The sequence below is a fragment of the Globicephala melas genome, chromosome 15 (assembly GCF_963455315.2).
Source record: "Globicephala melas chromosome 15, mGloMel1.2, whole genome shotgun sequence".
NCBI classification, from domain to species: domain Eukaryota; kingdom Metazoa; phylum Chordata; class Mammalia; order Artiodactyla; family Delphinidae; genus Globicephala; species Globicephala melas.
Window position 1 is genome coordinate 55,924,524 of NC_083328.1, and position 27,472 is coordinate 55,951,995.

A 27,472-nucleotide genomic window follows, 5' to 3' on the forward strand; every position below is an offset into this window, starting at 1 on the left:
ACTCCATGAGGGATGTCTGGTGGGTCAACCCTGGCAAAGCAAGGATGCCTATTAGATATGTCCATGTAGGTGTGTGTGTAGGGGTGTATATGCATGTAGGAGGGTGTGCATGTAGGGATGTGCAGGCAGGTGCAGGGAGGCGTGCAGAGGAATATCTATGTGTTAGACATGTCCATCACAGCCTGAGGTGAAGGGGGAAAGGACGTAGAGTCATATCAAGGGCACTGCCCTATACTTCTGAAGAGTGGACCCAACCTAAGTTCATAGAGTTAGACCAGGGGGTGCACCTGACTTTTCATCACTTCCTCCACCACCCAACCCCTCAACCCTATAGAATTCAAACTCTGTCACTAGAAATCTGGAGTAAGAAAATGACTAAATGTTCTTTAAGGTTTTATGCATGTGTGTAAGTGTAGTTGCGTATAGGTGTAAGGGTGTGGGGTAGTGTATCTGTGTGGGAGTGATGTATGTGTGTGTGGGTATATAAGGGGTGTATATGTGAGTGTCTGTGTTTTCACTCAGCAAAAAAATGGCTGGACTATCCACCTTCCCAGAAGTCAACAGAAGCTAAGCCAAGGGCCAGACCCAGGGCCCTGTGGCCAGGTGACACTGATTAATAATTAACACGTCTGAGCTTGGCATGGAGCCACAACAGGTGTCCCCTCCCATAAAACTCACCTTCACTCCATGTGGCCATGTTACCCGATCAGGCTCTGAGAAGTCTGGCAAATGGCCAACAGGCAGACCCGGGCCTGTCCTGAAGGAGCTGAGGCTGGGCAGTGAGGGGCCCTTACTCCAGAGGGGTCTCACGGGCAGGAAAGGAAACAACCACAAACAGATTGGGGTGAGGGGATGCCCCTTCCACTAAAGGCAGGCACCTTCCTTTCTGGGGGTATAGCCAGACCACAGCACCCCCACCATCCTTTCACTCAAAGAGGATATGACAGATAAACACAGACACACATACACACACGTACACACACACACACACACACACACATATACACACAAGGCTAAGAAAAACGGAAGAGAGAAGCTGAGGAGCACAGGAAGGGCAAGCCTCTTTTATTATCCCAAAATGCAGAGTATTGAAGGCACTTACAATAACAAGTTCAGAGATGAGGGGAGGCATGGGGAGGTCAGAGGTCAGAGCACAGAGGTAAATCAACAGACCCCACCCTGGTCACCACCCAGCAAGGAGAAAAGGAAAAGCTACAGGGCCAGGTCTGAAGCCATTTAGATGTCTAGCTCTACAAAAGATACAAATCCATTCTCCAGAGGATTAGGAAATGAGGAGTACACAACAGCAAGGGGCAGGGCTGAAAGTCACAAGTTAGTGGTTCTTTAAGGAACACGCTTGGCAGCGAGGAGGCCCTCAGGTCCCCTGCTGGAAGAGGTCTCGGTACATCTCAATGAGACGGGCAGCCTCGCGCTGGCCAGAGAGCAGAGCACCATGGGTGGTGGAATAGTACTTGCGGTGGGTGGCCTCACCTGAGAACAGCACCTGCATGGGCTGGGCAGGGGGACAGGGAAGTGAAGGTGGAGGAGCAAGAAAGGCTACCTGTCTGCCCCAGAACCACCCATCCATACTACAAGTCAGAGAGGAATAAGCAGGCATCTGAGATGCAGGTACTATTTCCACAGGATGAGGAGTTGCCCATCCCCATCTTCCCCTGCTTCTTCCCCAAACATCCAGGCCTCAGCCCTTTCTGCTCTGAGGCTTTCATGAGTCCTGTCTCTACAATTTCAGAGACTCACTGTGCCTCTTACTAGTGAACTCAGGGAATGAGTTAACCTCCCTAAGCTTTGATTTTCTCATCTCCAGAATGGGTTTATACCCTCTACTTCTGAGAGTAGGTGTAAGAATTAAGTGAAATAATGTATCTAAAGGACTCAGAACCTGAAAGAATATAAGCACTCAATAAAGTTAGGCAGTAATTTAACAAACCTTTATGGAGCCTCTATTAGGTTCCAGGGACTGTTCTGGGCACTTGGAAGATAAAAGGTGACCAGGCAGCTGCTTTGAGGAGCTTCCTTGCTGGTGGGGAAGCCAGACACGAAACCCAATTACTAAATGGCGTCATACGTGACGTGATGGGTGTTTGGGCGAGGTGCTGAGAGCCCAGGAAAGAGGCCCACTGTCAGGGAGATCACACAAAGCTTCCCAGAGGACAGGACCTTTGGGCTTCTTCTCGGAAGATGCTGGATAAATAAACAGGCAAAGGACGTTTCAGGAAGAAGGAAAAATGGGGGCAAAAATGCACCAAAACAGGCCTGGTCTAGGAGACAGTGAGAATTTTGGTATAGCCAGGGCTCAACCTTAAGAAAGGAGGCTGTTTAGGTGGGGTCCAAGCACAGAACTAATGCTTGTATTCCAAGCTTGAGTTTGGATTTTACTCCAGTACATCTCAAACTGAATGTGCAAAGGTACCAGCTGGGGACCCTGGTAGGATGCAGTTTTTAATTCACCAGGTCTGGGGTGGGCTGAGAGTCTGCACATCTAACATGCTCCCACATGATGCCAGTGCTGCTTGTCCATGGACCACCCACCTTGAGTAGTGAGGTTTTAACCCACCAACAAAGAGCCCACAGAGGTGGTTAAGCTGAAAAGGGGGCACATATTGCGGCAGAGGGCAAGCTCCCTACTCCCACATCCATTCTCTTTCTCCTCAGTAACAAAAATCCTGTCTTTTAACTGGGTCCATTGCCATCCGGGAAAAAAAAAAAAAAGATGTATCCCAACCTAGTATCCCACTAGCAGCTGGTGGAGTCATGTGACTAAGTTCTAGCCAATCAACTTCAAGTTCACTGTTGCTCAGAAACACTGACTCAGCCCAGGGGTTCCCTTCTTTTACCCATCAGCCTGTCACAGATATGAGAGCAAGAGCAGCAGCCTCCACAGACCTCTTGGACCACAAGGTGGCCTGGAAGATGGAGCCAGGTGCTACTGATGCTGGGCCCTGACACCTACCTCCGGATTTCCTTTTATGTGACCTAAGTAAAGTTCCATCTTGTTTAAACCACAGTTTGTTTTGTTTTGCTTTTTGTTATATGCACTAGTCCTAACTGATGCAGGTGACAAGAAAAGGTGTGCTTTTCAGGAGGATGGCTGTAGCAGCAGTGAAGGCCTTTTCCTCTCTCCCCCTGAGCACAGCCAGGGCAGGCACAACACATATTGGTTGACTACAATCTTCTTCACCAATTACACCAAAGAATTATTTTAAATATAATTCTGTTGGGGTTTTAACATTTATTGTATGTGTGTGCTTGGTGGGGAAAACTCAAAATTTACTTCATGGGAACAGAAATATATAGAGATAATTTCTTTTCAATTTATTATTTTTCTGTGTATATTATTACATAGTTGATGTAATTTGGGGGAGGGTCAGTATTCTCAATTTCATTTTCTAAAACATATTGGGGAAAATAAACAAAACATACTCGGTCAGTGCTGTCCAAAAGAACTTTCCACGATGACAGAAATGCTCTATAGTGACACACTCTGACACTGTAACCATGAGTGACACGTGGCTCTCAAACTTGAAAGGTGGCTAGTGCAACTGACGAACAAAATGTTGGATTTATTACTTTAAAGCTAATGGCTACCATATTGGACAGCACAGCATTAAATGGCTCAGTTTTTATAACCTCAAGAAAGAGTTTAACACATCTCAATTTGACTCTGTTCTTCCAGATGTTGAGTGCACATTGTCTGTTTTCTCCTTCATTATGGGAGCTACTCCATCTATCTTACCTTGGCACTCCTCAGTGAACACTACCCTCCCACTCCTCCCCTGGACCAAACACACATACAAAATGCCCACCGCACCCCTCACAGATCCCCTCACTCTGCACCCCCTCCCTCACATACCCAGCACACCCACACTCACCGCTGTCTTGGAGCTCTCCGTGTATGGCAGGGGCTTGGCCAGCTTCTCCACATCTGCCCCACTCGAGCCCACCTGTGTATATGAATAGGATCCCCGGAAGTAGGGGTTGCTGCCCCAGGCTGAGCGCAGAATTCGCCGAGGCTTTGGAATGTTGGGGTTCCCTGTTGGGGAGTGAGAAGAGCCAAGGGGGGGGAGAATATGAAATGGCTGCACACAGAAGACACCCCTGAGAAGACAACTCCCACTCTACCTCTAGGGCTCCAGGAAGGCCAGGCTGCTACGGATAAACATGGAGTATGGAGGAGGGAGGGATGGAGGCTGGGGTTCAAGCTGTGTACCCCTCAACGCCTCATTGTGACCCCCAGCAAAATACTTCCTCTCTGTGGACCTTAATTTTCCTATCTGAAAAACATTCCAGATAATAATGTTCCCCCTTCCAATTTTAGGGGTTCTTGTGAGGCTCTTCTGGGATAGTGGAGGAAAGATGTTCAACTAAAAATCAGACAGAAAAAAACCACAAATCCATCTCTTAGCAAGACAACATGAGTAGGAAATCGGCAATCTGAGGTTTTGCGGTGAAATCTGAGTTTTTCACCAACAGCCCTTAGAAACAGAGAAGAAATACAGAGCCTGTGGTTTTGAGTGTCTCAAGTTCCAAACAGGGGGAGAGCCTGCAATTTAGGAGGCCAAGGCCAAGACGCAGTGCCCTACCGCATCTCTCCCAGTGGGCACACCACCTCAGTGTCACGACCTAGGGACGAGGATGCTAGCACACAGTTCAGGAGACCCAGAGGGTCTAGCGGAGGAGGGCAGACGCAGCGAGGCCCATGGAGCAGGCAGCGGGACAGGGACAGGGACGCACCTGTGAACTGCCGCAGCATCTCTGTGCAGATCTCAGCCACTGCCTCGTCATCACACTTCTCCATGACAAGGGCCTCCTCCCCACAGATCCAGCCACTCAGCACGTGGCCGTAGCGCTCAGGCGGGTAGAGGACATCAAAGCCACAGATCTTGCGGTACCAGAGCTCGGGTGGGTAAGTGAGCGTGTGGCTCTCCGCCTCGTCCTCCCACACAAACTGTAGGCTGTTGCACTCGGGGCCCCAGAAGGGCTCCTCGAATTCTAGAAAGATCTTGTCGGTGGTGCCGATGCCCAGTCGGTGGATGGCAGCCACCTTCTCAGCGGGCAGGCCTGGCCGGAAGAAGCTGGCATGCTGCGTCTTGAGCACGCCCAGCGACACGGTCACAATCACGTGGTCCGCTGGGATCACCTCACAGTCCTCGCACTCCACCACCACCGGCCACTGCTCATCCTCATCCTGCCTCTCCCCCTGGGGCTCCTCTCCACCCTGGCTGCCCTCCCCAGTGTCATGATTATGGTTACCCTCACCCCGGGGCTCAATCTCAGGGCCCCAAGGGTGGGACGAGGCCTGGTCCCAGTGAACACAACGGACGGGTTTCCCCAGCTGGATGATGTGGGCCGGGATGCCCTCAGCCAGCAGCTCCACAACCCGCATGAAGCCCGAGGGGATGATGTGGTGGGCACCGGGAATCTCAGTCCACTCCCCAAAGGCGCTCAGGGACACCTCGTCCATGCTGTGCGAGCTACTCTCACAGCTCTCCACCTGTGGGAAGAGCCAGAGGGGAGCCAGGTGACCGCCAAGGCTGGGCAGGGGTAGGAGCAGGACTTTAGGGCAGTGCCGCCCTCCTCGGACCCAGATTCCCCAGGGTCAGTCTTCCTCACTCTGGCATTTGTACTCAACAGAGCTCCGAGATGGCAAAGATACCTTCAGGTACTGCTGGATCATGGCGAGCTTCAGGCGCTTGGTGGCCTCTGGATCATCAGGGTCGTCCCTAATGCGGTTGCGCACCTCCTCTCGGGTGAACACCCCCACGCTGTTCTGACTCTCAGCATTGACTGGTTTACCGTGCCGGAAGAACTCTTGGGTCAAGTTATAGACCTACAAAGAGACCCCAGGAGACTGAAAACACATTCACTCATCCTACCTCCATCTCAGACCTAAGAGCTCCAATTCAGTAGTCACCACCTCCAAGGTGTTCCCGGATGTGCTAAGCCCACGGGGCCTCTCCTTTGGTAAATCAACGTCGTGCTCAGTGCTGCACTGAGGCTGAACCAACAAAATCGAGGTTTGGGGCTGAACCTGGGCAGTCAGCTTCCTTGCTTCCACACACAGGAGGTGGGGTGGGTCCCAGAGGCTCTCTTACTCAGCCCCTGCTTAGAACAAAGTGAAATGTCTGGTGCCTATACAGCCTGTGGGGAAGGTACTGCCCCTACATGCTCTACATGGCTGAGCATACTGCCCACTGAAGAACCCAGGTCTACACACATTTCCCTTTTCCAAGAACCAAATGCACAAATTCTTCCCCTGACATTCCCGCTCAAGTGTATCTGCTTCACCCTATCCCAGGAGGGCAGTCTGGAGCTGTGGTCTGGCCAGTGTTTTGGGGGAGAGGGAGCAGGAGGGGTCTTGAAATCTGATCTTTCTGGAGACCCTCCCAATCATACTCAGGTCCACACAAAGTGTACCCTTTACTGCAGGACCCAGACGCATTTAAGGAAGATGGCCATGTTGGGGCAGGGCATGTGGAGAGGAAGGAGGCCCCAGTGCACCAAGGAATGGAAGTACACTTCACGGGCATATTTTGGCAAGAACTCCAGACCACACTTCATCAACAAAAAGCAATGAACAGTTCCTTGGAGTGGGGGCCTATTGCCTTCCCTGCCTGCCTGATACATAACTCCTACCAAACACTGGGCAGGTCTCCCTGAGGAAAGTAAGCCAGTCCTGGGTCAGGCTGGGATCCCCAAAGGGCAAGGTCTGAGCCCCAACACTCACTCAACAAACACTTACTGGGCTATGTGCCCAACACAAGTTGTAATGTTGAGGAAGACGGACATGGAACCAAGCTCTGGTCCTCACTCAAGCTGGAGAGATATCATAACTGGGCTGTTTCTATATGATGTGCTGTGACAAGAAAGAACCCAGGGGTTGTGAGATCAGCTCAGAAAACCTTGGACAGTCAGGAGATAACCAAGTAGGCAGTGGAAAGGAGAGGGAAAGTATTTCAGGCAGAAGGAACAGCATATTCAAAGACAGGGGAGAGGGAGAGTGTAAGATGCAAAGTGGCTCTGTCTTGCTGAAGTGGGCAGTGAGGAGAAAGACAGTTGCAAGAGAGGACTTTGGAAAGGCAGGCAAGGGCCAGGGCACGAAGAACTAACAGTCATGTCAAGGACCCTGGACTTTATCTAAGACCCTGGCAGACTTCCCTGGTGGCGCAGTGGTTAAGAATCCACCTGCCAATGCAGGGGACATGGGTTCAAGCCCTGGCCCAGGAATATCCCACATGCAGCGAAGCAATTAAGCCCATGAGCCACAACTACTGAACCTGCACGCTGCAACTACTGAAGCCCGCGTGCCGCAGCTACTGAAGCCTGCGCGCCTGGAGCCCATGCTCTGCAACAAGAGAAGCCACCACAATGAGAAACCCGCGCACTGCAAGGAAGAATAGCCCCCGCTCACCGCAACTAGAGAAAAGCCCGTGAGCAGCAACAAAGACCCAATGCAGCCAAAAATAAATAAATGTATTAAAAAAAAAAAAGACCCTGGCATCACTGAAGGGTTGTGAGCATGATCACATGCCCACTCTCCCTCCCAGGACACTGGTAGGTTTGGGCTCCTTGGCCAAACATCTGTGGCTGATGCTGATTAATGGCGTGTTTCCCCTCCTAAAGTGAGTCTGAATTTGGTCAACACACATTTATAGGAATATGTCTGCCCTGCAGCCCGGCCCTGGGGCTGCTGAGTAGAGGAAGGAAAGTGGCATGGCCCACCCCCCACCACTCCACTCAAGGGAAAAGCCTCCACATAAGATAGAAACAGGAATTAAACATGTCTCTGAATATAAAGAAGAAAATGACTTAAATTATCCCTTTTTCTTCTCCCTACAGTCACAAGATGCTGGGCGTTTGGTCTTAACTGGAGTCCTCAGCAAATTCCTCACCCAGTTCCACTGCCAAGGAGTCAGGCTTTCAACTTCCCTCCTCCCTACCCCGGGTTTTTCCCTTCAGTGATAAGCAACACAGTAGCTAGCCAGCTTATGTTAACTAAAGGCCAAAATGCCCAACTGAGGACAAACAAATTTAGTCCATCTATGTGATTCTTTGTGTCAACCACTGACTAGGACAGCCTTAACTGAACATGCATTTGTCATGTTCAGTCTCCTGTCCTGGGTTAAATGACATCTTCCCAATGTGATGCAAGGGAAATGGGACAGGTCTGTAACAGCTAATAATACTCACCCCAATCCTCATTAAGCACTTTTCATTGGGATCTCATTTAACCGTCATAACACTATGAAGTAGGTATAACTGTGTCCATTTTACAGGTGAGGAAAGTAAGGCTCAGAGAGGCTCAATAACTTGCTCACGATTATGCAGCTAATAAATGGTAGAACTGGTATTGGGTTGGCCAAAAAGTACCTTCGGGTTTTTTTTTGTTTTTTATAAATTTATTTATTTATCTTTAGCTGCGTTGGGTCTTCATTGTGGTGCGTGGGCTTCTCATTGCGGTGGCCTCTCTTGTTGCAGAGCACAGGCTCTAGGTGCACGGGATTCAGTAGTTGTGGCTCGCAGGCTCCAGAGCGCAGGCTCAGTAGTTGTGGAGCACGGGCCCAGTTGCTCCAAGGCATGTGGGATCTTCCCGGACCAGGGCTCGAACCCGTGTCCCCTGCACTGGCAGGCGGACTCCCAACCACTGCACCACCAGGGAAGTCCCAGTACCTTCGGTTTTTGAGTAAAAATAAAAGACACATTTTTCAATTTCACCAAGAACCTTATTGAGCAACATATTCACCATCTTGTCCCACTACCTTCTGCCATTTTTCAGGCACCTTCATAATTCCATCTTCCCAAAACTTTTTACCTTTTTGAGCAAAGAACTGTTCCAGGTGCCTTTTACAGTCTTCCAGGGAATTGAAATTTCTTCCATTAAGAGAATTTTGTAAAGACCGAAATAAACGGAAATCCAAAGTTGCAATGTCTGGTGAATACGGCGGATGAATCAGAACTTCCCAGCCAAGCTGTAACAGTTTTTGCCTGGTCATTGAAGAAACATGAGGTCCTGCGTTATCCTGATGGAAGATTATGCATTTTCTGTTGACTAATTCCAGACACTTTTCCTCGACTGTTGCTTTCTAATTGGGAGCAGTACTTGTTGGAATTAATCATTTGGTTTTCCAGAAGGAGCTCATAATAAAGGGCTCCCTTCCAACCCCACCTTATACACAACATCATCTTCTTTGGCTGAAGACGGCCTTTGGTGTAGTTGGTGGTGGTTCATTTAGCTTGCCCCACCATCTCTTCCGTTCCACATTATTGTACAGTATCCACCTTTCATTGCCCATCACAATTTGTTTTAAAAACGGACCATTTTCATTATGTTTAAGTACAGAATCACATGCAGAAATACAGTCAAGAAGGTTTTTTCGCTTAACTTTTGTGAAACCCAAACATGAAAGTGATTCACATAACCAAGCTGGTGCAAACGATTTTCACCGCTTGATTTGGATATTTTGAGTATGTCGGCTATCTCCCGCGTGGTATAACGTTGATCATACTCAATTAATGTCTCGATTTGATCGCTATCAGCTTCAACTGGTCTACCCGACCATGGAGCATTGTCCGGCAAGAAATCTCCAGCATGAAACTTCACAAACCACTTTTGACACGTTTGATCAGTCACAGCACCTTTTCCATACACTGCACATCTTTTTTTGCGTTTCAGTTGCATTTTCACCTTTCTTGAAATAATAAAGCATAATATGCTGAAAATGTTGCTATTTTTCTTCCATCTTCAATATTAAAATGGCTACATAAAAATTCACCAATTTTGATAAGTTTTTTTTTAAATGCACGCTGATATGACAGCTGTCACAATACAATCTAACAAAATTGTTCTGAATGAATTTAAAGACAACAAAGTACTACTAGAGCCATCTTACGGAAAAAAACGAATGAACTGTTTAGCCAACCCAATATTTGAATCAAGGTAATCTTGCTACAGAGATTAAGCTCTATATGTTAACTACTGAACAAACTCATTTATTTGTTAACAAATATAATACATTCAAATGAGTAGCCCTTCAAAGTCATCACCTTGGGAGGGAGGCTACATATTTATTATGAAACCACCCTCAGGCAAGGCTTCACATGCTTAGAGCACACCTCTTCAGAATGGCCTCCAGCACTGTCTAACAGCTATACAAGGAAATCTCTCTTTTGACTTCTCTTTTGACTTCATTAACACCTCTTCCTTCTGACCCAAAGCAGCACCACCCAGAGTGATAACCCACCTTTATCCATCCTACTTTCCATGACTCACACTCTTGGCTTTCAAAAATCAAACCCACAAGCAGAAGTTGATGATGATCTACTTTGAGGGACATTTAAAAGAACAAGTAAGTCATGGACCCTGAAAGTCATTCTCAAGAGGCATCCAGGCTTGAAGCACTCACAATAACATGGGAATCAGGACGTGACTGATTCCCAGTAGACCAAGAAGGTCTACTTTGAAGAATACTAATTCTTACCTGCTTAATAATAATATTAGAAGTGAGAACACACAACACTATAGGATTGTACATAACATACTATGTGGGTGCACACACATAAGACAGTGAGTGTGCCTGCCCTCCACTGAGCAGGGATAACCCCAAAGCAAGAGTCACTTCTCCTTTCCCATGCCCAAAAGACATAGAAAATGTACAATAGGTGGCTGTTGACCAATTTACTGACCTGAAGTGAAGGGTCATTACACTATAAATGACAAGCTATCAGAAGGCAAGATCTACATGTTACCTTGCTTGTTCTTTGCAGTTCACAGCACCACTGAAAGTTACTAAAAATATTAACATTCTTTTTAAAAACCTGAATAAGACAAGGATGTGTGTCATTGATATTTCTATCCAACACTGTACTGGAGATTGACAGTGCAGTAAGGCAAGAAAAAAAAATTAATAGTTTTAAGTTATGCTGTCTAATACAATAGCCACTAGATCTCTATAGCAATTTAAAATTAAATTAAGCATTTAGTTTCTCAGTATTACTAGCTACATTTCAAGAGCTCAAAGGCCACATGTGGCTAGTGACTGCCAAACTGGATAGATGTCTAAAACATCTTCATTATTGTGGAAAATTCTATTGGACAACGCTGGTCTGAGGATTAGAAAGGAAAAAGCAAAATTCTCATTCTTTTGGTATATAGGATTATACACATAAAATTCCAAAATACCATTAGAACATAAATTAATGTGGTATATTAATAGATACAGTATTAGAGTTAAAATAATAATTTAGCAAGGTAGCTAAAATCAATAAATAAAAATCAGTTATAAATACCCATGACATTTTGCACATAACTAGAAAAAATAATCTTAAAATTTATATGGAGGGCTTCCCTGGTGGTGCAGTGGTTGAGAGTCCACCTGCCGATACAGGGGACACGGGTTCGTGCCCCAGTCCAGGAAGATCCCACATGCCGCAGAGCGGCTAGGCCCATGAGCCATGGCCGCTAAGCCTGCGTGTCCGGAGCCTGTGCTCCGCAACGGGAGAGGCCACAACAGTGAGAGGCCCATGTACCGCAAAAAAAAAAAAAAGAAAAGAGAAATTTATATGGAACCACTAAAGATCCCAAATTGTCAATGAAATTTGAGAAAAAAGAACAAAGCTGGAGGTATCACACTCCCTGACTTCAGACTATACTACAAAGCTACAGCAATCAAAACAGCATGGTACTGGCATAAAAAGAGACACATAGATCAATGGAACAGAACAGAGAGCCCAGAAATAAACCCACACACAATTAATCTTTGATAAAGGAGGCAGAATATACATGGAAAAAAGACAGTCTCTTCAATAAGTGGTGTTGGGAAAACTAAACAGCCACATGTGAAAGAGTGAAATTAGAACACTTTCTCACACCATATACAAAACTAAACTCAAAATGGATTAAAGACCTAAACGTAACAATGGAAACAATGAAACTCCTAGAAGAGCATAAGCAGAACACTCTTTGACATAAATTGTAGCAATTTTTTTTTCAATCAGTCTCCTAAGGCAAAAGAAACAAAAGCAAAGACAAATTTAATTTAATTTAACCTAAAAGTTTTTGCACAGCAAAGGAAACCATTAACAAAACAAAAAGCCAGCCTACCGAATGGAAGAAAGTATTTGCCAATGATAGGACCAATAAGGGGTAAATATCCAAAATATATAAACAGCTCATACAACTCAATATCAAAAAAGCTATCAACTCGATTAAAAAATGGGCAGAAGATCTGAATAGACATTTTTCCAAAGAAGTTATACAGATGGCCAACAGGCACATGAAAAGATGCTCAACGCAGCTAATCATCAGAGAAATGCAAATTAAAATGACAATGAGATATCAGCTCACACCTGTCAGAACAGCTATCATCAAAAAGAACACAAATAATAAATGTTGGTGAGGATGTGGAGAAAAGGGAACCCTTGTGCACTGTTGCTGGGAATGTAAATTGGTGCAGCCACTGTGGAAAACAGTATGGATATTCCTCAAAAAATTAAAAATATAACTACCATATAACCCAGCAATTCCATTCCTGGGTATATATCCACAGAAAAAGAAAACACTAATTTGAAGAGATATTTATACCCCAAAGTTCACTGCAACATTGTTTACAATAGCCAAGCTATGGGAGCAGCCTAAGTGCCCATCAACAGATGAATGGATAAAGAAGATGTTAGACAGATAGGTAGACAGATATAAAATATATAGTTATATAGTTATATATATTATATATATAATATATATATACACACACACAATGGAATTTTACTCAGCCATAAAAAAGAATGAAAATCTGCCATTTGCAACAACATGAATGGACCTAGAGGTTTAGTGAAATAAGTGAGACAGAGAAAGACAAATACTCTATGTTATCACTGATATGTGGAATCTACAAAATAAAACGAATGAACAGAACAAAACAGAAATAGACTCAGATATAGAGAACAAACTAGTGGTTACCAGTGGAGAGAAGGAAGTGGGGAGGGGCAAGACAGGGGTATGGGATTAAGAGATACAAATTACTATGTATAAAATAAATAAGCAACACGGATATATTGCACACAGCAGGGAAATATAACCATTATTTTGTAATAACTTTAAATGGAGTATAAGGTATAAAAATGTTGAATCACTATGCTGCACACCTGAAACTAATATAATACTGTAAATCAACTACACTTCAATTAAAAAAAAGATGCAGTTATAATTCTATACACGGGGAACAATTTGAAAATATTTTAAAATTACCATTTAAAAGAGTATCCAAGAGCAATAACAACAGTAATCATACCCACTTATCTAGTAATAAATCTAATAAAAGATGTTTAAGGACTTTATGGGGAAATATTTAATCATGAGTATCACTAATCTCTTACCTAGTACTGCTCCACTCATTGTCTTCATTCTACCCTCAGATTGTCCTGATTTTCCAAATGCAGGGCCCAGAGAATGTGCAGACATGACCAGGATCGTAGAAGACCCCAGCAGGTCGCCCAGGCCCCTCAAGTCTGATACATACACACACACACACACACACACACACACACACACACACACACACACACACACACACACACACACTGCCAGGGCGTTCCCTGCCCCACAAACCCTTGTGCCCAACTATCCCCCTAATACCTCACCTCGTTGTATAAATCACTGAATTCCTCAACCACATCCTTGGGGATCCTGCAGCCATGGTTGGTGAGGTAGCAGGCCACGCCATTCTTGGAGTAGAGGCTGATGCGGCCCACACTGCGCTCCCCATCAGTTGTCTCTTCCAGAAGGCCATTGGCTTCTGCTAGATGATAGATGGGATTCCCGTGGGAGCCATGGATCCACGTGGCTCCCAGCTCAAAGGTGGCGTGTCCTGATGGCGACAATAGGCTCTTATAGGGGCAAGGAAGAGAGCCAGAACACTGCCTCACCCTCCTTCCTCCAAGAGGATCCTTCCATCCCCAACAACAGGGGGAAGGAAGGGGATTAGGTACCGCTCTAGCAACGAACCAAAATCTTCAGTGAAAATATCTCAGTAGAAACCACATGTGGCACAAAATGGATTCTACTTTATAGCTAACTTCTACCCTGAATAACTCTATGATCTGACACCAAGTCATCTCACTGGAATAATTAGAAGACTCTCCTAAGATAACACCAGACAACAGACCTCTCCTCCTCCTCAGGAGAACTTCTATGGGTACCAGTGGGTACAATGGGCCCAGTGAGGGGAGCAAGGATCCTTGAAATACCCAGTGAGGAGGTCCAGCCTTCCAGACCCAAGGTCCCCATTTGGCCTTATTCCAATTCCTCAAAATCCAGTGGCCCAAGAGTCTAAGCCACTCTGCCAGATGGAAAATGGTCACCTCCCAACACAGTCTGGGGCAGAAGAAAGAAGGCAAACATTCCAGTTTGGAAGACTCCTCCCCAAGGCAGTCTAAAACAGACTTCTGGAGAAAACTAAGCTTTCTCATCCTATGGCACAGGTGGCAGAACCCTAAGAGTCTGACTGGGGCAGAGGGAAACTCCTGGGCCCAGTTGGGACAGGGCTGGTGGCTCATTTTACCACCCCATCCATAGCCAAGGTATCAGATGCTCTGAGGCAAGTTGTCACTGTGCCTGTGCCTATTTCCTCTTCTGGGCCTCAGTTTCCTTTTCTCATGCTGCATGCTGTGATACATTTGTCTCCTCCCTTGCCTAGCTCCCAGGGAAGCTGAAACAATGAAAGGAAAACAGGAACATTTTTTGGTGTTTCGTTTTGTTTTTGGAGGCCTGATTCAAGACATCATGTGCGGTAACTTTTTTGCCAAGATGGTCACAATAATCCCTCCTATCCTTACACACATGGCCCTTTGCAATGTGACTTTGCCAGTCCTGCCATCAAGAGATGGAGTCTTTCCGCACCCCTTGACTCTGGTCTTGGCTTGTGACTTGCTTTGATTAACAGAATGCAATGAAAGCAATGTTTGTGGTTTCAGAGCCTAGGCCTCAAGACACCGTGTGGCTTCCACTCTCTAGACTGTGACCACCATGAAGAGAAACCCAAATTTCTGGAGCCACAGAATATCAGCAAATAAAATGATGTTGTTTTAAGCCACTACATTTTAGGGTGGTCTGTTAATGCAGCAATAGTTATCTAATACACTATAACAGACAACACTCACCCCTCACCCCAGGAACTGGGCATTTCTCTTTTTTGTGTCTTCTCTTTCCTGGGCTGCTTCTAATTAAACCATCAGTTACTTAAAAAAAAAAAAAGAAAGAAAAGCTCTGTGTGCATCTATGTGCCAAACACAGAGCAAGAGAAAACACAATCAAGATCAAGCCACAGCCAGCAAGACAGAATTTCCTGGTGACTCTGGAATCAGAGGCAGCAATGTGTGGGTCCCTTTGTCCAGGGAAAGTGGGCAGACCAGAAGGCACGAAAAGCTAGAAACCCAGTGCCCTTCTTCCTCCACGGGGTTCCTGGGGGGTGGGGGTGGGGGGCACTGGGGACATTTATTACTAATTCTCCTTTAGAGCCTCAGGCTCCCCAAGGTCTTTTGCCTGGTTTGAGCTCCCAATAGGAGCAAAAGGGGCCTGTACCCTCCCCAGGGTACACCAGGGAGCTCCAAGTCATAGTCACCAGGCAGTGATGTCCAGGCATGGGGTATCCAGGCATAAGCAGGAACGAGGTGAGCAGCTCAAGGTCAGCAGCAAGGTCAGTGCTCCACTCCATCCCCCAAGCTTTACAAGGAGGTGGGGTAGCCCAGAGTACACCTCAGTCTGAGGATGTTTCCTGCCCTCTCCCACAGGCCTCTCACCTTTGTCATCCTTGTTACATCCTGCATCCAAAGGGTACCAGGCACCATCTCCACATCTACCTCACGGTGTCCTTGGGGCTTCTGGTCATCGCCGCTGCCCTTACCACCGGGATTCACAGCTAGCATCTCACACTGCTGCAGGTCCAACTGCAGCCTGGGCTTTCAGCCCTGGGTGTCTGCACACACAACACACACACATACGCCCTTGCCTGGATTTGCTCTCCCGTATCCTGGCAGGGTCTGCCTTGATCTGATTCTTCACATATATCATGTGTGCAATTCCATGTGTGCAATTACCCCCTTCCTTCTTTTCACTACCTAGCCAACTCCCCTCATCACCTGAGGTCCACCCAAGCTCCCTCCCCTCTGAGGAAGGCTTCCTGCCATGTGCATCCCCTCAGCCTCCTGCAGCCCCATCCTTTCCACCTCCCTCCCTTCTACAATCACTTCCCTGCACAGCACGTCTCGGCTGCCAACTACCACTGAAACTGGGCTGTTTGTCCTCCCGTCTTCTGCTTTTATGTCAGACCCTGAATGTCTTATCAAGATTCAAGAACCACAAATGGAGCCATCCCATCCCTAAGGCTCCTAGTCAGCCAATCAGGTGTTGAGCAAAGAGTCTCAGGGCTTCCCAGCTGGCTGTCCCCAGGTTTGCACATGCCTTGGACTGCACTTTCATCCTCACTGCCAACACATACTCCTGTGTGTGCCAGGGGAAGACAGACATAATTTCACATACACCTTCCAGGAAATACTCTAAGGGAAGACTTTTAATGTGATCAAAGTTTTTGAAAGAAGAGAGAAGGTTGCTCCTCAACCTCTGCTTATTCTAAGTCTGTCCACCTACTTCTCTGAGCCAATTGCCCCATTCATCAAAAGTAAGCACACAGAATCTGCTTGGCCTTGCTGCCCATGTAGCAACAGACACAAAATCCTCTGGAGGGTCAGTGTAGCCCACACACTCCAGGCCACCATGAGTGGTCCCACTGGGCCATTTTCATGGTCAGACCCCCTGGATGGGAAACCCCTCTGACTTCTACCTGCATTTCAGGCAATTTCCCACCCTCTAGGACTCCTGGCAAAACCTGCCCAGCCCTAGGGTATGTCTCTTATCTGGCTGCTTTCTGCAGAGGCCTTATTTCTCTGCAACCTGGAGAGACCCTCCTCCTCGACAATCCTAAGACCTGCCCATCACTCACAAGGAGGCCCAAAGTCTTCTTCCACCTCCATTGCCCTTACCTCCTATTGTCCCAGGGCTAGCGCTCAGTCATGATAACACTAATTCATACTCAAAAGTTAACAACTAATAGAAACTTGCAGAATTCCCCTTCTTGCGAAATAGAAACCAGTCTACCCACTGCGAAGTTTGGTCCTGGGTGTCCTTTCCCTCCTAAACACTGTGAACTCTAGATCGTGTTCCAAAGATAGAGGCCAAAGCCCCATCCTGCCCACCTCAGAAGGGTGCTGAGAGGGGCAAAGGAAGGGAAAATGCCCAGGCAGCATGCATGATAGAACACTAACCCCCGGGAAGAAGATAAAATAACGAGATTTCAGGCTAGGTCAGGGCACTGGGAGATAAGAAGTGACCTTAGGAGATGACTGGACTGAGGTGAACTGAGGCACTTACCAAGCTTCACGCTCTGTACGCGGCCTCCAATGCGGCTGGAAGCCTCAAGCACAGTGACATCCGTAAAGCCCTGCTCCAGAAGTGCTTTGGCAGCAGCCAGGCCAGCCAAGCCGGCGCCGATCACCACCACACGAGGCTGTCCCCTTCTCCGCAGGCCACGACTGAGAGGGTCATCCGCACTGTCACCACTGGATTCACAACTTTGCATACCGTCCACACTCGCCTCCTAGGAACCTGCAGGGGGCAGGGGGTCACAGCTCACCTGCTCTGCCTTCACTTCCCACCTGCCCCAAGAGATGCTCACAGGCTCTGCCTTCAAGGGGGGACCCTGAGCCCTCTCAAGCCCTTCCGAGGACCTGGGCAAGAAGAGCCAACTCCAAAGGATGTGGGGAAGGAGGGAGGGAGCCACAGGGAAGGAAACAGGCAGGGAGGATGCACCGTGGGCCCCCATCAGCAAAAAGGAGAGCTGACAGCCCACCCCAAACCCCTGAAATCCATCAATCCCATCTCAAACCTAGTAGGCACCGCCTCTTCCCCAAGGATGAGACAAGAGTCAGTAAGACAAGAGTCTTGGTCTTGTATGACCAAGAAGGTCAAAATCAGGAGAAACTGATCCTGGTGCTGCTAACCCTGGACCAACACCGCCTAGCACAGCCCAGCACAGCCCAGTACCACTGCTGTGGTCCAGCTCACACTGACCTCAGGATGCTCTCATGAACCCCAGGATGCTTGTACAGACCTCAGGGTGCTGGAGCCAATCCCAGGATACTTGCACACACTGCACTAGACCCTCTGCTCTCCCTCCCTCCCCTGGCCCTTCCCTGGCACTCACTCTCCCTTGCCCTGTCTTCTCTTCTCCTCTTGCTTTCAGCTAGTTTTTCACAGCCTCAATGAGGTGGCAGTTTGGTAGGCAGGACACAGTCCCACCCTCCCCCCAGAAAGTGCCACGAGGCTGGTATCAAATGAACCTCTGCTATTCCGGGTAGGTCTCCAGTTTTTTTTTCCCAGGCCACCCAGCCCCTCAGTCACCACAAAGCAGCGAAGAGCCCAGGAAACAGTGGACCGTGAGGACCCGTGGCACCAGAGGCCAGACATCAAATTGACAGTTACGCTAAGCCAGCTTGCTCAGAGACGCCAGCCTAGGGAGCTGACGGGAGGCCAAGGGGGTCCGTGAATCTGGCCCCAGGGCTGGGAGAGGCTACCCTTCTATTCCTGGAGTGACTACAAGGGTTTGAAGGTATCTGTGGGCCATCCCAAGGGGCCACTCAGATCTGATCCTGTCTGCATTCCTTTCCTGACCCAAGCTGCCTAAGGTTTCAGTGGCAGAAGTTGCATACTGTCCAGTTAGTTACCCATACCATCCATAGTATCCAGGACCTAACAGGGGAGTGAGTGTGAGTGGAAAGTAGCTGCTGGGCAGTGGACAGGGGGCATATAAAAAGCTGTCACCCATACCTAATCAAGCTAAGTAAAACACTTCCTATGACACAGCAGTCCCACTCCCAAGAATACACCCAAGAGAAACAGGGTATACTCCACCAAATAGACATAGAATGTTCCTAGCAGCTTTATTCATGATAACCAAAAACAAATATCCCAAAGGTCCGTCAACAGAAGAATAGATAAATATATTGTGCTATTTGTAGCATATTCATACAAGGGAATATTCTTCAGCAATAAACAGAACTAAACTACTCTCAACACTATTACATTGAACAAAAGAAGCCAGAGACAAAAGAGCTCCATACGGTATGACTCCATTTACGTGAAATCCATAAAGAGGTAAAATGAATCTGTGATGACAGAAGAGAGACTGGGAGGAGGGGAATGAGTGAAAAGGGTCAGAAGGGAACTTTCTGGGGTGGAAGGAATATGTATCTTTATATGAATGGTGGTTACACAATGTACATAGTTGTATACTTAGGATTTGTGCCACTCACTGCATATATGTATGCATATACATCTCAATAACTATTCAGATATTCATTCCTGGTTCACTATAAAAAATAAAATAAAAGCTGTGCGCTAACTTCCTCCTTCACACGCCTCAAGGTCTGACCACTGAGATTTCCACTCCACCTCTAACATCTTTTTATCACAGATTTTAGAAGGGGTCTTTTTCTAAATATTCTCAGTCTGAGAAGCTGCTCCTTGCACCTCCCCCGCCCACTTCACCTGCCGATGCCACACCTGGGCACGGACAGGAATGTCACCCCACTCCTGCTCTCAAACTCCCTCCAAACTACACCCCACCCCCACCCCCGGGCGGCCAACTCGGTGCGGGACTGGTTCCCTAGAGGGCCGGAAGGTGGCGCCCGAGGCCCAGAAACCCTCAGAGGCAGGGGCTCCCCACACAGCCTGGATCCCTGCCTTCTTCTAGGAGAGCCTGTGTCCCGGCTTTCCCATTCCTCCCTCCTATGTCTGTCTGTCCTTCTGCGGTCCACCTCACCCCCCACCCCCGTCCCAGTGATGTTCTGTTCGGCCTCCTGGGAGCATGGAGGTCAGAGCTGGCGCAAGCCCTTACCTCCCCTCCCCCTTACCCTTCCTTCTCTCCCCCTCTGCCACCTTCCCGTCCCTCCCCCGGGTTCTGGCGGAAGACTAGAGGACTAAAATTAGAGGTGGGGGTGTGGCTGACTGCACCAGAGGCCAGCAGGGAGGAAGAGTCCGCCCCGCGGCGCTGGCAAGGAGCGTGCTCTGCGTCAGGTTTGTAAACACACAGGGAGCTAAGAGCTGCTGCTATCGGCCTCCACAGCTGGGCACCCTGCTATGCTAAGCCAGAGTCCAGACTGCCCACCTCGCCCCCACGCCCCAGTTCCCCAGGACTGGGGGGCTCCGCCTGTGCGCTGCTCTCTAGGCCTCCAGTCCCACCCCCAGCCTGAGGCGGCCCTCCCCAAAACAACCACTTTTACACAGTAAAGGGGTGGGATCGCTACAGTGGTTTTCAGACCTTACTGGTGGAACCCCTTCTCGAAAAGCTCCTGTGGAGACCAGGGTGTAACTGGGTTGAAACTGGAGTTCCCGCTACCTCCGGAGGTCCCTAAGGTCTCATGGCAGAACCTCCCAGGCTCCCTGGAGCACCACCTATGAAAACCCAGGGATTAGGGTAAACTGCAGCCTTGGGTAGAGGTAAGGAATGCTTGGGGCAGTGGTGCATTCCCAGGGGGCTACCTGAACTTCCTGGCTTCCCAGCCTCCCTTTCCTTCTCTCTGAAGTGGCCCAGCTTGTCCTAACTGCATTATGTGACAGTTAAATAAGGCCCTATATGGATGTCAAGAGACTGTCAGCATTTTTAAGAGCCTTGTGCGGGAAAATCATTTGTAAAGTTCTGTAGCTAAATTATGAATACACTGCCTTTAGTACAGGCTTCAGGAATGGATTGTGGGAAATGCAGGCAGGCAGTCTGCCTTTAAGATGAACACAGAAAGGACCCCAAGTTCCCAACATATTAGAGACCTTCAACTCAAAGAGACATCACACATATGGTGCCATGGTGGGAGCAAGTAAACAGGGACCATATAGGTCACCTATTCCCCTGGCCCTCACTGCTAACCCCATAGTTCTGCCTCTCCGCAGGCCTTGTCCCAGATGAGCCTGTCAACCCCTGGGGCTCCCGCAAGAAGCCAGAGAAACCACATGCACAGTCCACAGATGGCAAAAATGAGGCATCTGCCTCATGGTCTCCCATAATGGCCCATGGGGCCAATGTACCCTGGGGTCCAAACTGAATGGAAGAGAGAAAACTGTATGTAGCAACACCCACTGTGTGCTGGGCCCTCAGCTAAATGCTGAACTGGAGTTTTGGGCCCTCTTATCTCAGGATGCGGGGCGGGGGGGGCACATTTGTTTTCTGTTGGTTTGTGTCATCTCTTCCTTTGGAATTTTTTTAATCTTATGAGAAAATGCCTAAGAAGAATCACTTAATGTTCCTTGGTGCCTCCCTGTCCTTCTCTTGCCTTCAGTAAATTAAATAAATAAATAACATCCCCCTCCTTGATCTGTATGCACAGGAGAAACAGAACACCCTGAACTTTTTTGAGCAGATAAAGGAGAGAAGAAAAAAGTGTTGGCTCAGCCAGGCAGGGAGGGGGAGGAGGGAGGCACAGGGCAACAGACACTTGCCTACTTGCTCCTGTTTCCAAGGCAAAATAGGGGTGGGAGGCTGGGGCCGCTGTGTCCCCAGGCAGGCCATGCCTAGCAGCTTCAAGAAATCAGGTCCACCCCCATTCAACATGCCCAAATGCCCCACTGCCTCCCACCCTTACCCCACCCCGCTCCACCCCCACCCCCACTTCTCTGGCCTGCAGGCCACCACCTCCCCCTGCAGGCCAGAGCCAACACTACCCTGACTGAACCTGCCCAAGAAGCCAACTTGGAAAGAAGGCAGCAGGGAAAGAAGAGGGAAGAAAGGTCCTGTCCCATGGCAGGGTCACCAAAGAAGGATGGATGAAGATTAGGAGGCCCTGGGAGTGAATCACAAGAAGGGTCAGTGGCCCAGGTTGGTGCAGGACACCCCTTCCTCCTCAGTGTTGGAGTCCACTTCAGCTCATCAGGCAATCAGCAGGTCACTTCCCTCCTTAACACTGACCACTACAACAAAAACAATGCCACAAGGGGCCCAGCCTCCCAGGTGGCCCATACCCTTACAGAGTTGCCCCTCAGAAGAAACAAAAGAAGTCTGCCCATCCTTGGCTCCCTTCTGAACACCGCCTACTCCCAAATATGTCTGTCTCCCTGTCCTTTCCCCAAGGTCACTCCAGGATGAATGACCATTTCCCAGAGAAGAGTATGGCCAAGGTATTTAGCCCACCTGGACCTTAGGGTCCAGACTCCAACAGCTGAAGCACTCTAAAATGGGCCCATCCCAGGACTTCCCTAGCAGTCCGGTGGTTAAGACTCTGTGCTTCCAACGCAAGGGGCACGAGTTGGATCCCTGGTCAGCGAACTAATAAAATCCCACATGCCGCATGGTGTGACCAAAAAAAATTAATTAATTAAAAAAAAAAATGGGCCCACCCTTTCCAATAAGCAGGCTTCTCTCCTCCAAGCCACACATTTGCTCATGTGAGCTCTGTCCAGGGCTTTGGGGGCCACCTGCACCTTCCCCATCAGGGACTTACAAATGTCACCTCCCAACAGATACTCCTAGTGCCCTAGGGCAGCAACCCAACCTCAGTTTCCCTGAAGGAATCCCTCTCTGCCTCAGGCTTCTAACAGGAGGAAGGGAGGGGGAGGGAAGCTGGGGTACTGGTCCTGAGGAATCTCTCTGGACTGCCTGGCAGTTTGGGGGCGGGGGGGGCCTGCAGATTTGGATTCTCGAGGACCCCCCAGACAATGCAATTATTCTTCAAATGTAAAAAACGCCCAGAAATCCCAGACCAGCTGCTTTGCACAGTGGCCCAGACAAAGGGACTCTGTGTCTGCCCATGAGGCTCCTCCCACCCGTAAAACCCAAGGAGAGACTGAGCCTGAACTCCTCCCAGCCAGACCCTCCCAGTCTTCCTCACCCAGGCCAGTCAGCCAGGAAGTGAAAGAAGTCGGATTTCTGGGCCAGGCCTGGCCAGCCACGGAAGGTAGATTGGGGTGGATAAACATGGGGACAGGGCAGGAGCAGCCTGTCAGCCCAGAAGGCACAGGGGGAAGGGAGAGAACATTGGCCTGGGAGCCCAGAGACCTGGATTCGGGCCCCAGCTCAGTCTCTCTTGGCAGGTGACCCCAGACCAGTGTCTTCCCTTCTCTGGGCCTCACCTGGCCAATACCTCTGAACTCACCCCAAGGACACAGCATCTGTACCCCGCCTCCTGGACGTAGTTATCTAAGCCCCGTCTCATGCTTAACTGCCTGCCTCCTTCAGTCTTTAAACTTTCCCATCTGTAAAATGGGGATACAGCTACCTGGTGGGACTGCTGGGAGAATTAAATGATAGCACAGGTAAAAGGTGTGGCCACCTGCCAGGGCCCCCTCAGAGTGGGAGGGAGAGGGAGGATAATCCCCAAAGAGACTAGTACGGAGGAGGGAGCCACCTGTCCCAGGACCCAGAGCTCCATTTCATGTGTAAAAGACCCCAAGTCTTCACCTGAGCTTAGACTCCAGCCTCAACCTTGGCCCCAACCCTAATATCAGAGTGGACCTTGATATTGACATCAGTCAGACTATCCCACAGCCTGTGTTTGACTGACCCCCAACCCTGACTCAGCCTGACCAACCCACCAGTCTTGGCCAGAGAAGGGGTGGGGAGTAGGCATCAGATACAGTGGCCGTTAGCCAACCCTAAGCTCAATCAATAAAAGAGACAAGGCACGGGGGCCTCGTTCTGCAGAGCCCTCCAGCCAGCAATGTTCTCTGGCCCTCACAGGCCGACATGAGGAAGGGGCTCTAGGGGCCCCATCTTCCTTCCTGGCACTTAGACTTTTCTCCAAGCACAATGTCTTTATTACCCACACCTGTTCCCTGCAACCAGATGCGTAAAGTCCCTAAAAACACAATTTTAAAAGGCTTTGTAAGCCTTTTTCAGAAGAGAAGTGGGGAGCCTGTATTGCATGGAAAAAGACAGCCCTAAACTCAGTGTTTGAGGGAGGGGAGGCCAGAGCCAAAGGCATGGCCCACAAAGGCACTGGTGGGCAGGAGGGGAAGGTATTCCTGGAGAGGTGAGTGCTCTGGCTGGCTTCTGTTCCCCTTGATGCTCTGCAAGGTGGGATAGACCTGAGTGAATTGTTTCAGGACCCCCAGCTTATAGCTGCCTGCAGAGACAGAAACTGGAGACTATCTGAGTGGGGGTGGAGGAGGGGAAGAAAGCATGGACAGAAGTCAGAGAAAGGGTTGGGTCTTTCTGATGGGCATAAAGCTCAGCTGGCAGTGGAGAGAGAAACAGAGGTGCAGATGGACCAGGGCAGAGTCCAGGACTGCATTCCTGCCCCCATACTCACACCCAAAGAGCTTTATCCCAAACTCCATCCTAGAGATCCCATCCACCTTCAGCAAAAATGAATGGATCACGCTCTGACAATAGATCAGATCAGGTACTAGTCATCTAAGCATCTCCTATGAACCTTTCAAAATCTGGGCCAGCCCCACCAGCTCAGCTTCCATCTCTGATCCATGCATGCCCTGGTTTCCCATCTTTGTGTGTGTCTGCACACAGAGGTCCTAACTGGCCAGGTCACCTCTCTGCAAGCAAGGCCCACATTCTTCCCCTTAGATCCCAGATCTTCCAGAGGCAGGCACAGCCCACGCTCCCTCAGCCCAGAGAGAGGTCAGGGGTCTGACATGATGGCTGCCACTCCTGGAGAAGATGAAATTGCCCAGACAGCAGCTTTTGTCCCTAACCAGCATTCCCTTGGGTGAGTCCATTAGCACCTGAGCTTCAGTCACCCCATCTGTAGAACGGGAACAGTCACCCCTACCTTGAATGAGGCCAGCCCTGACCCCAGACCCTATTAGCCAGTTTCCTTTTCCTCAGCAAAGTCCTAAAGGAACAGGTTTCACTGTGGCTCCCTTTAGCAATCCTTAGGATGAGAACTCATGGCCTGTATTCCCTCCCTCTGAGCAGGATGTGACACCCAAACTCTAAACCCGCCCCCCTAGGAAGTCATCAACCACAGAAATGTAAGAGACCACAGAACTGGTTACTATGCCAGTGACTACATTGGTGTGAGACTGCCCTTAGTGACATCAAATCAGGCCATGAGCAGCGGAGGGCTGATGGGAGATGGTACTCACAGTCACTCACTACCCTGGGAAAGGCTGAATCTGGAGAGAGAAAACCAGCCTCAAGACCATACCAGCCCTGTTCTGAGGCACCCAAGTCACCATGGCCCCTGGGGAACCCCAGGAAGACACCTTTCTTCCTCTCTCTCTCTCCCTTTCCCTCTCTCCCCACCTCCCTTTAGTCTTTCTCTCTTTCTTTCTCTCTCTCTCTCTCTCTCTCTCTCTCTCACACACACACACACACACACACACACACACACACACACACTTCCCTTATGTTTCCCTTGATGACTCAGCTTGCTAAATAGCCTCCTCCTTTGGGAATACCTTATTGCACCATGGTTTTCATACAGGTCCTTGTTTTTGAATACCAGGGGTTTGAGGCTCCACAACTTTTTAGATGAGTGACCTGAGCCTCAGTTTCTTCATCATTAGAATGGGGATAAAGAGTGCCTGCCTCACAGGGTTGAGTGTGACAATGCAGAGTGCTTAGCCCAGAGCCAGGCACGTAGCAGCAATGGTTTTTATATTAGCTTTCCTACAGGCCTAAGTCTGCACACTACCGGGGTCACCACAGGGATGGCTGGGCCAGGACATCAGACATGGGTGGGGATGGGAAATCCAGCCAGTAGAGAGGTCACAGACCCTCCTGCATGATGACTCCAAAGCAAGACCTCCAGGCCTCAGAACTACACCACCCCACAGTGGCACTGCTATGGTCTGATGACGGGGAGGAATAGAGAAGTAAGAGAGAAGGGCCACACCACTTACTGGGGGCACTTGCTCCACCCAGGCAAGGTCTGTGAGGCTGAAACTGCAAAAACAGGACAACCTGTATGGTCACCAGCCTCCAAGATGGCCCTCAATGATCCTCCCCTCATGGTACTCATGCCCTACAGTCCCCTCCCAAGCTGATCTGTGTAGCCAATAGGATATTGTAGAAATATGGAGTGTGACTTTCAAAACTAGGGCATAATACACACTGTGGCTTCCACCTTGCTCTGTTAGACTGCTTACAAGAGGGGAAGCTAATCACCATGTTGTGAAGAAACCCACATAAGCCCACTGAGAGGCAAGGAACTGAGTCCTACCATCAGCCAAACCATCCTGCTAAGCATGTGACTGAACCACCCTGGAAGCAAATCCACCAGCCCCAGTGAAGCCTTCTGATGACTGCACTCCCAGCCATCACCTTGACTGCAACCTCCTAAGAGATCTCAAACCAGAAACAACTAAACTGCTTCCAAATTCCTGACCCACAGAAACTATGAGGATAATAATTGTTTATTGTCATTTTAAACTACTAAGTTTTGGGGTAGTTTGTTACACAGCACCAGGTAACTAACAGTCAGCAGTTCTCTCTCCTTGGAAACCCCCCAGAGTAGAGACCCCAAGGTAAACTCCCCATCCTACTCAGGGTCCCAGCTCCCTCTTTTCTAAAACTCAGGGCTGGGGTTAAGTGAGCAGAGAGCCTGGCCCAGGCCCTACAGCATACAAGGCCCAGGAGACAGGAATGCCTTCCCAGCCTGTGCATTACACTCACCTGGAGATTTTTACAAAAGACCGATACCAAGCCCGGAGATTGGGTCATCTAAGACTCTTCCGGGTGGGGTCCAAGCATGGAAATTTTTTAAGGACTCTACATGATGCTAACATATAGCCAAGGTTAAGAATCACTTCTCTACAGCAGATTCCAAATGCAGATTCCAGGCCAGCCCAGAACATCTGGGATCTGCCTGTACAGGAGTAGAGGAGGCAGAGAGAGCAGAAAGGCCAGGCAGTACCCAAGGTCCACTCCCCACCTTCCAGCTTAGGCTGAGGGTCTCCCTCTGTCCTCCCTCCCCAGCTGCTGCCCGACTCCCAAAGCACTCTGCATTGAACACATGTAATGTACCTCTGCTCACAGGGACTGCTCCCTCAGAGAGAACCCAGGGTGCAGGGACGGGGTCTAACTCTGAGTGACCCAGGGAAGACTGTTTTCTCATCTGCAAAATGAGTATTGCCATCACACCTGCTCTGCTCTCTAATAGGTATTAGGCTACCACTCAGAAGTTTTCAGAGAGATTTATTTTTTGTCTCCCTCAAGGCAGTTTCCCACTCCTTCATAGCAGCATTATTCACAATAGCCGAAAGGTAGAATCCACTCAAGTCTCCATCGATGGATGAATAAACAAAATGTGGTACATGCACATAATGGAATATTATTCAGCCTTGAAAAGGAAATTCTGACACATGCTACAACATGGATGAACCTTGAAGACATGATGCTAAGTGAAATAAACTAGTCACAAAAGGACAAATACTGTATGATTCTACTTACATGAGGTACCT

At 48.8% G+C, this 27,472-nt stretch overlaps 1 protein-coding gene across 4 annotated transcripts in view; it reads right to left on the reverse strand.

Annotated features, from left to right (window-relative positions):
- Nucleotides 1-1,044: 1,044 nt before the first annotated feature.
- The window catches only part of SMOX (spermine oxidase), a 38,812-nt gene continuing 12,384 nt past the window's right edge, over nucleotides 1,045-27,472 (reverse strand). Inside the window, exons 2-8 of one of the 4 annotated variants that reach the window (XM_060284169.1) lie at nucleotides 17,438-17,671; nucleotides 13,654-13,880; nucleotides 5,675-5,848; nucleotides 4,753-5,107; nucleotides 3,891-4,051; nucleotides 1,949-2,038; nucleotides 1,045-1,513 (exon numbers count right to left, since the gene is read on the reverse strand). In XM_060284169.1, the coding sequence (XP_060140152.1) occupies nucleotides 1,376-1,513; nucleotides 1,949-2,038; nucleotides 3,891-4,051; nucleotides 4,753-5,107; nucleotides 5,675-5,848; nucleotides 13,654-13,880; nucleotides 17,438-17,645 (1,353 nt within the window). In that variant the 5' untranslated portion in view covers nucleotides 17,646-17,671 and the 3' untranslated portion in view covers nucleotides 1,045-1,375. Of the gene's footprint in view, nucleotides 1,514-1,948; nucleotides 2,203-3,890; nucleotides 4,052-4,752; nucleotides 5,513-5,674; nucleotides 5,849-13,653; nucleotides 13,881-17,437; nucleotides 17,672-27,472 lie in introns of all 4 variants that reach the window. The other 3 variants (XM_030847570.2, XR_009558886.1, XM_030847572.2) reach the window with 3 other exon arrangements.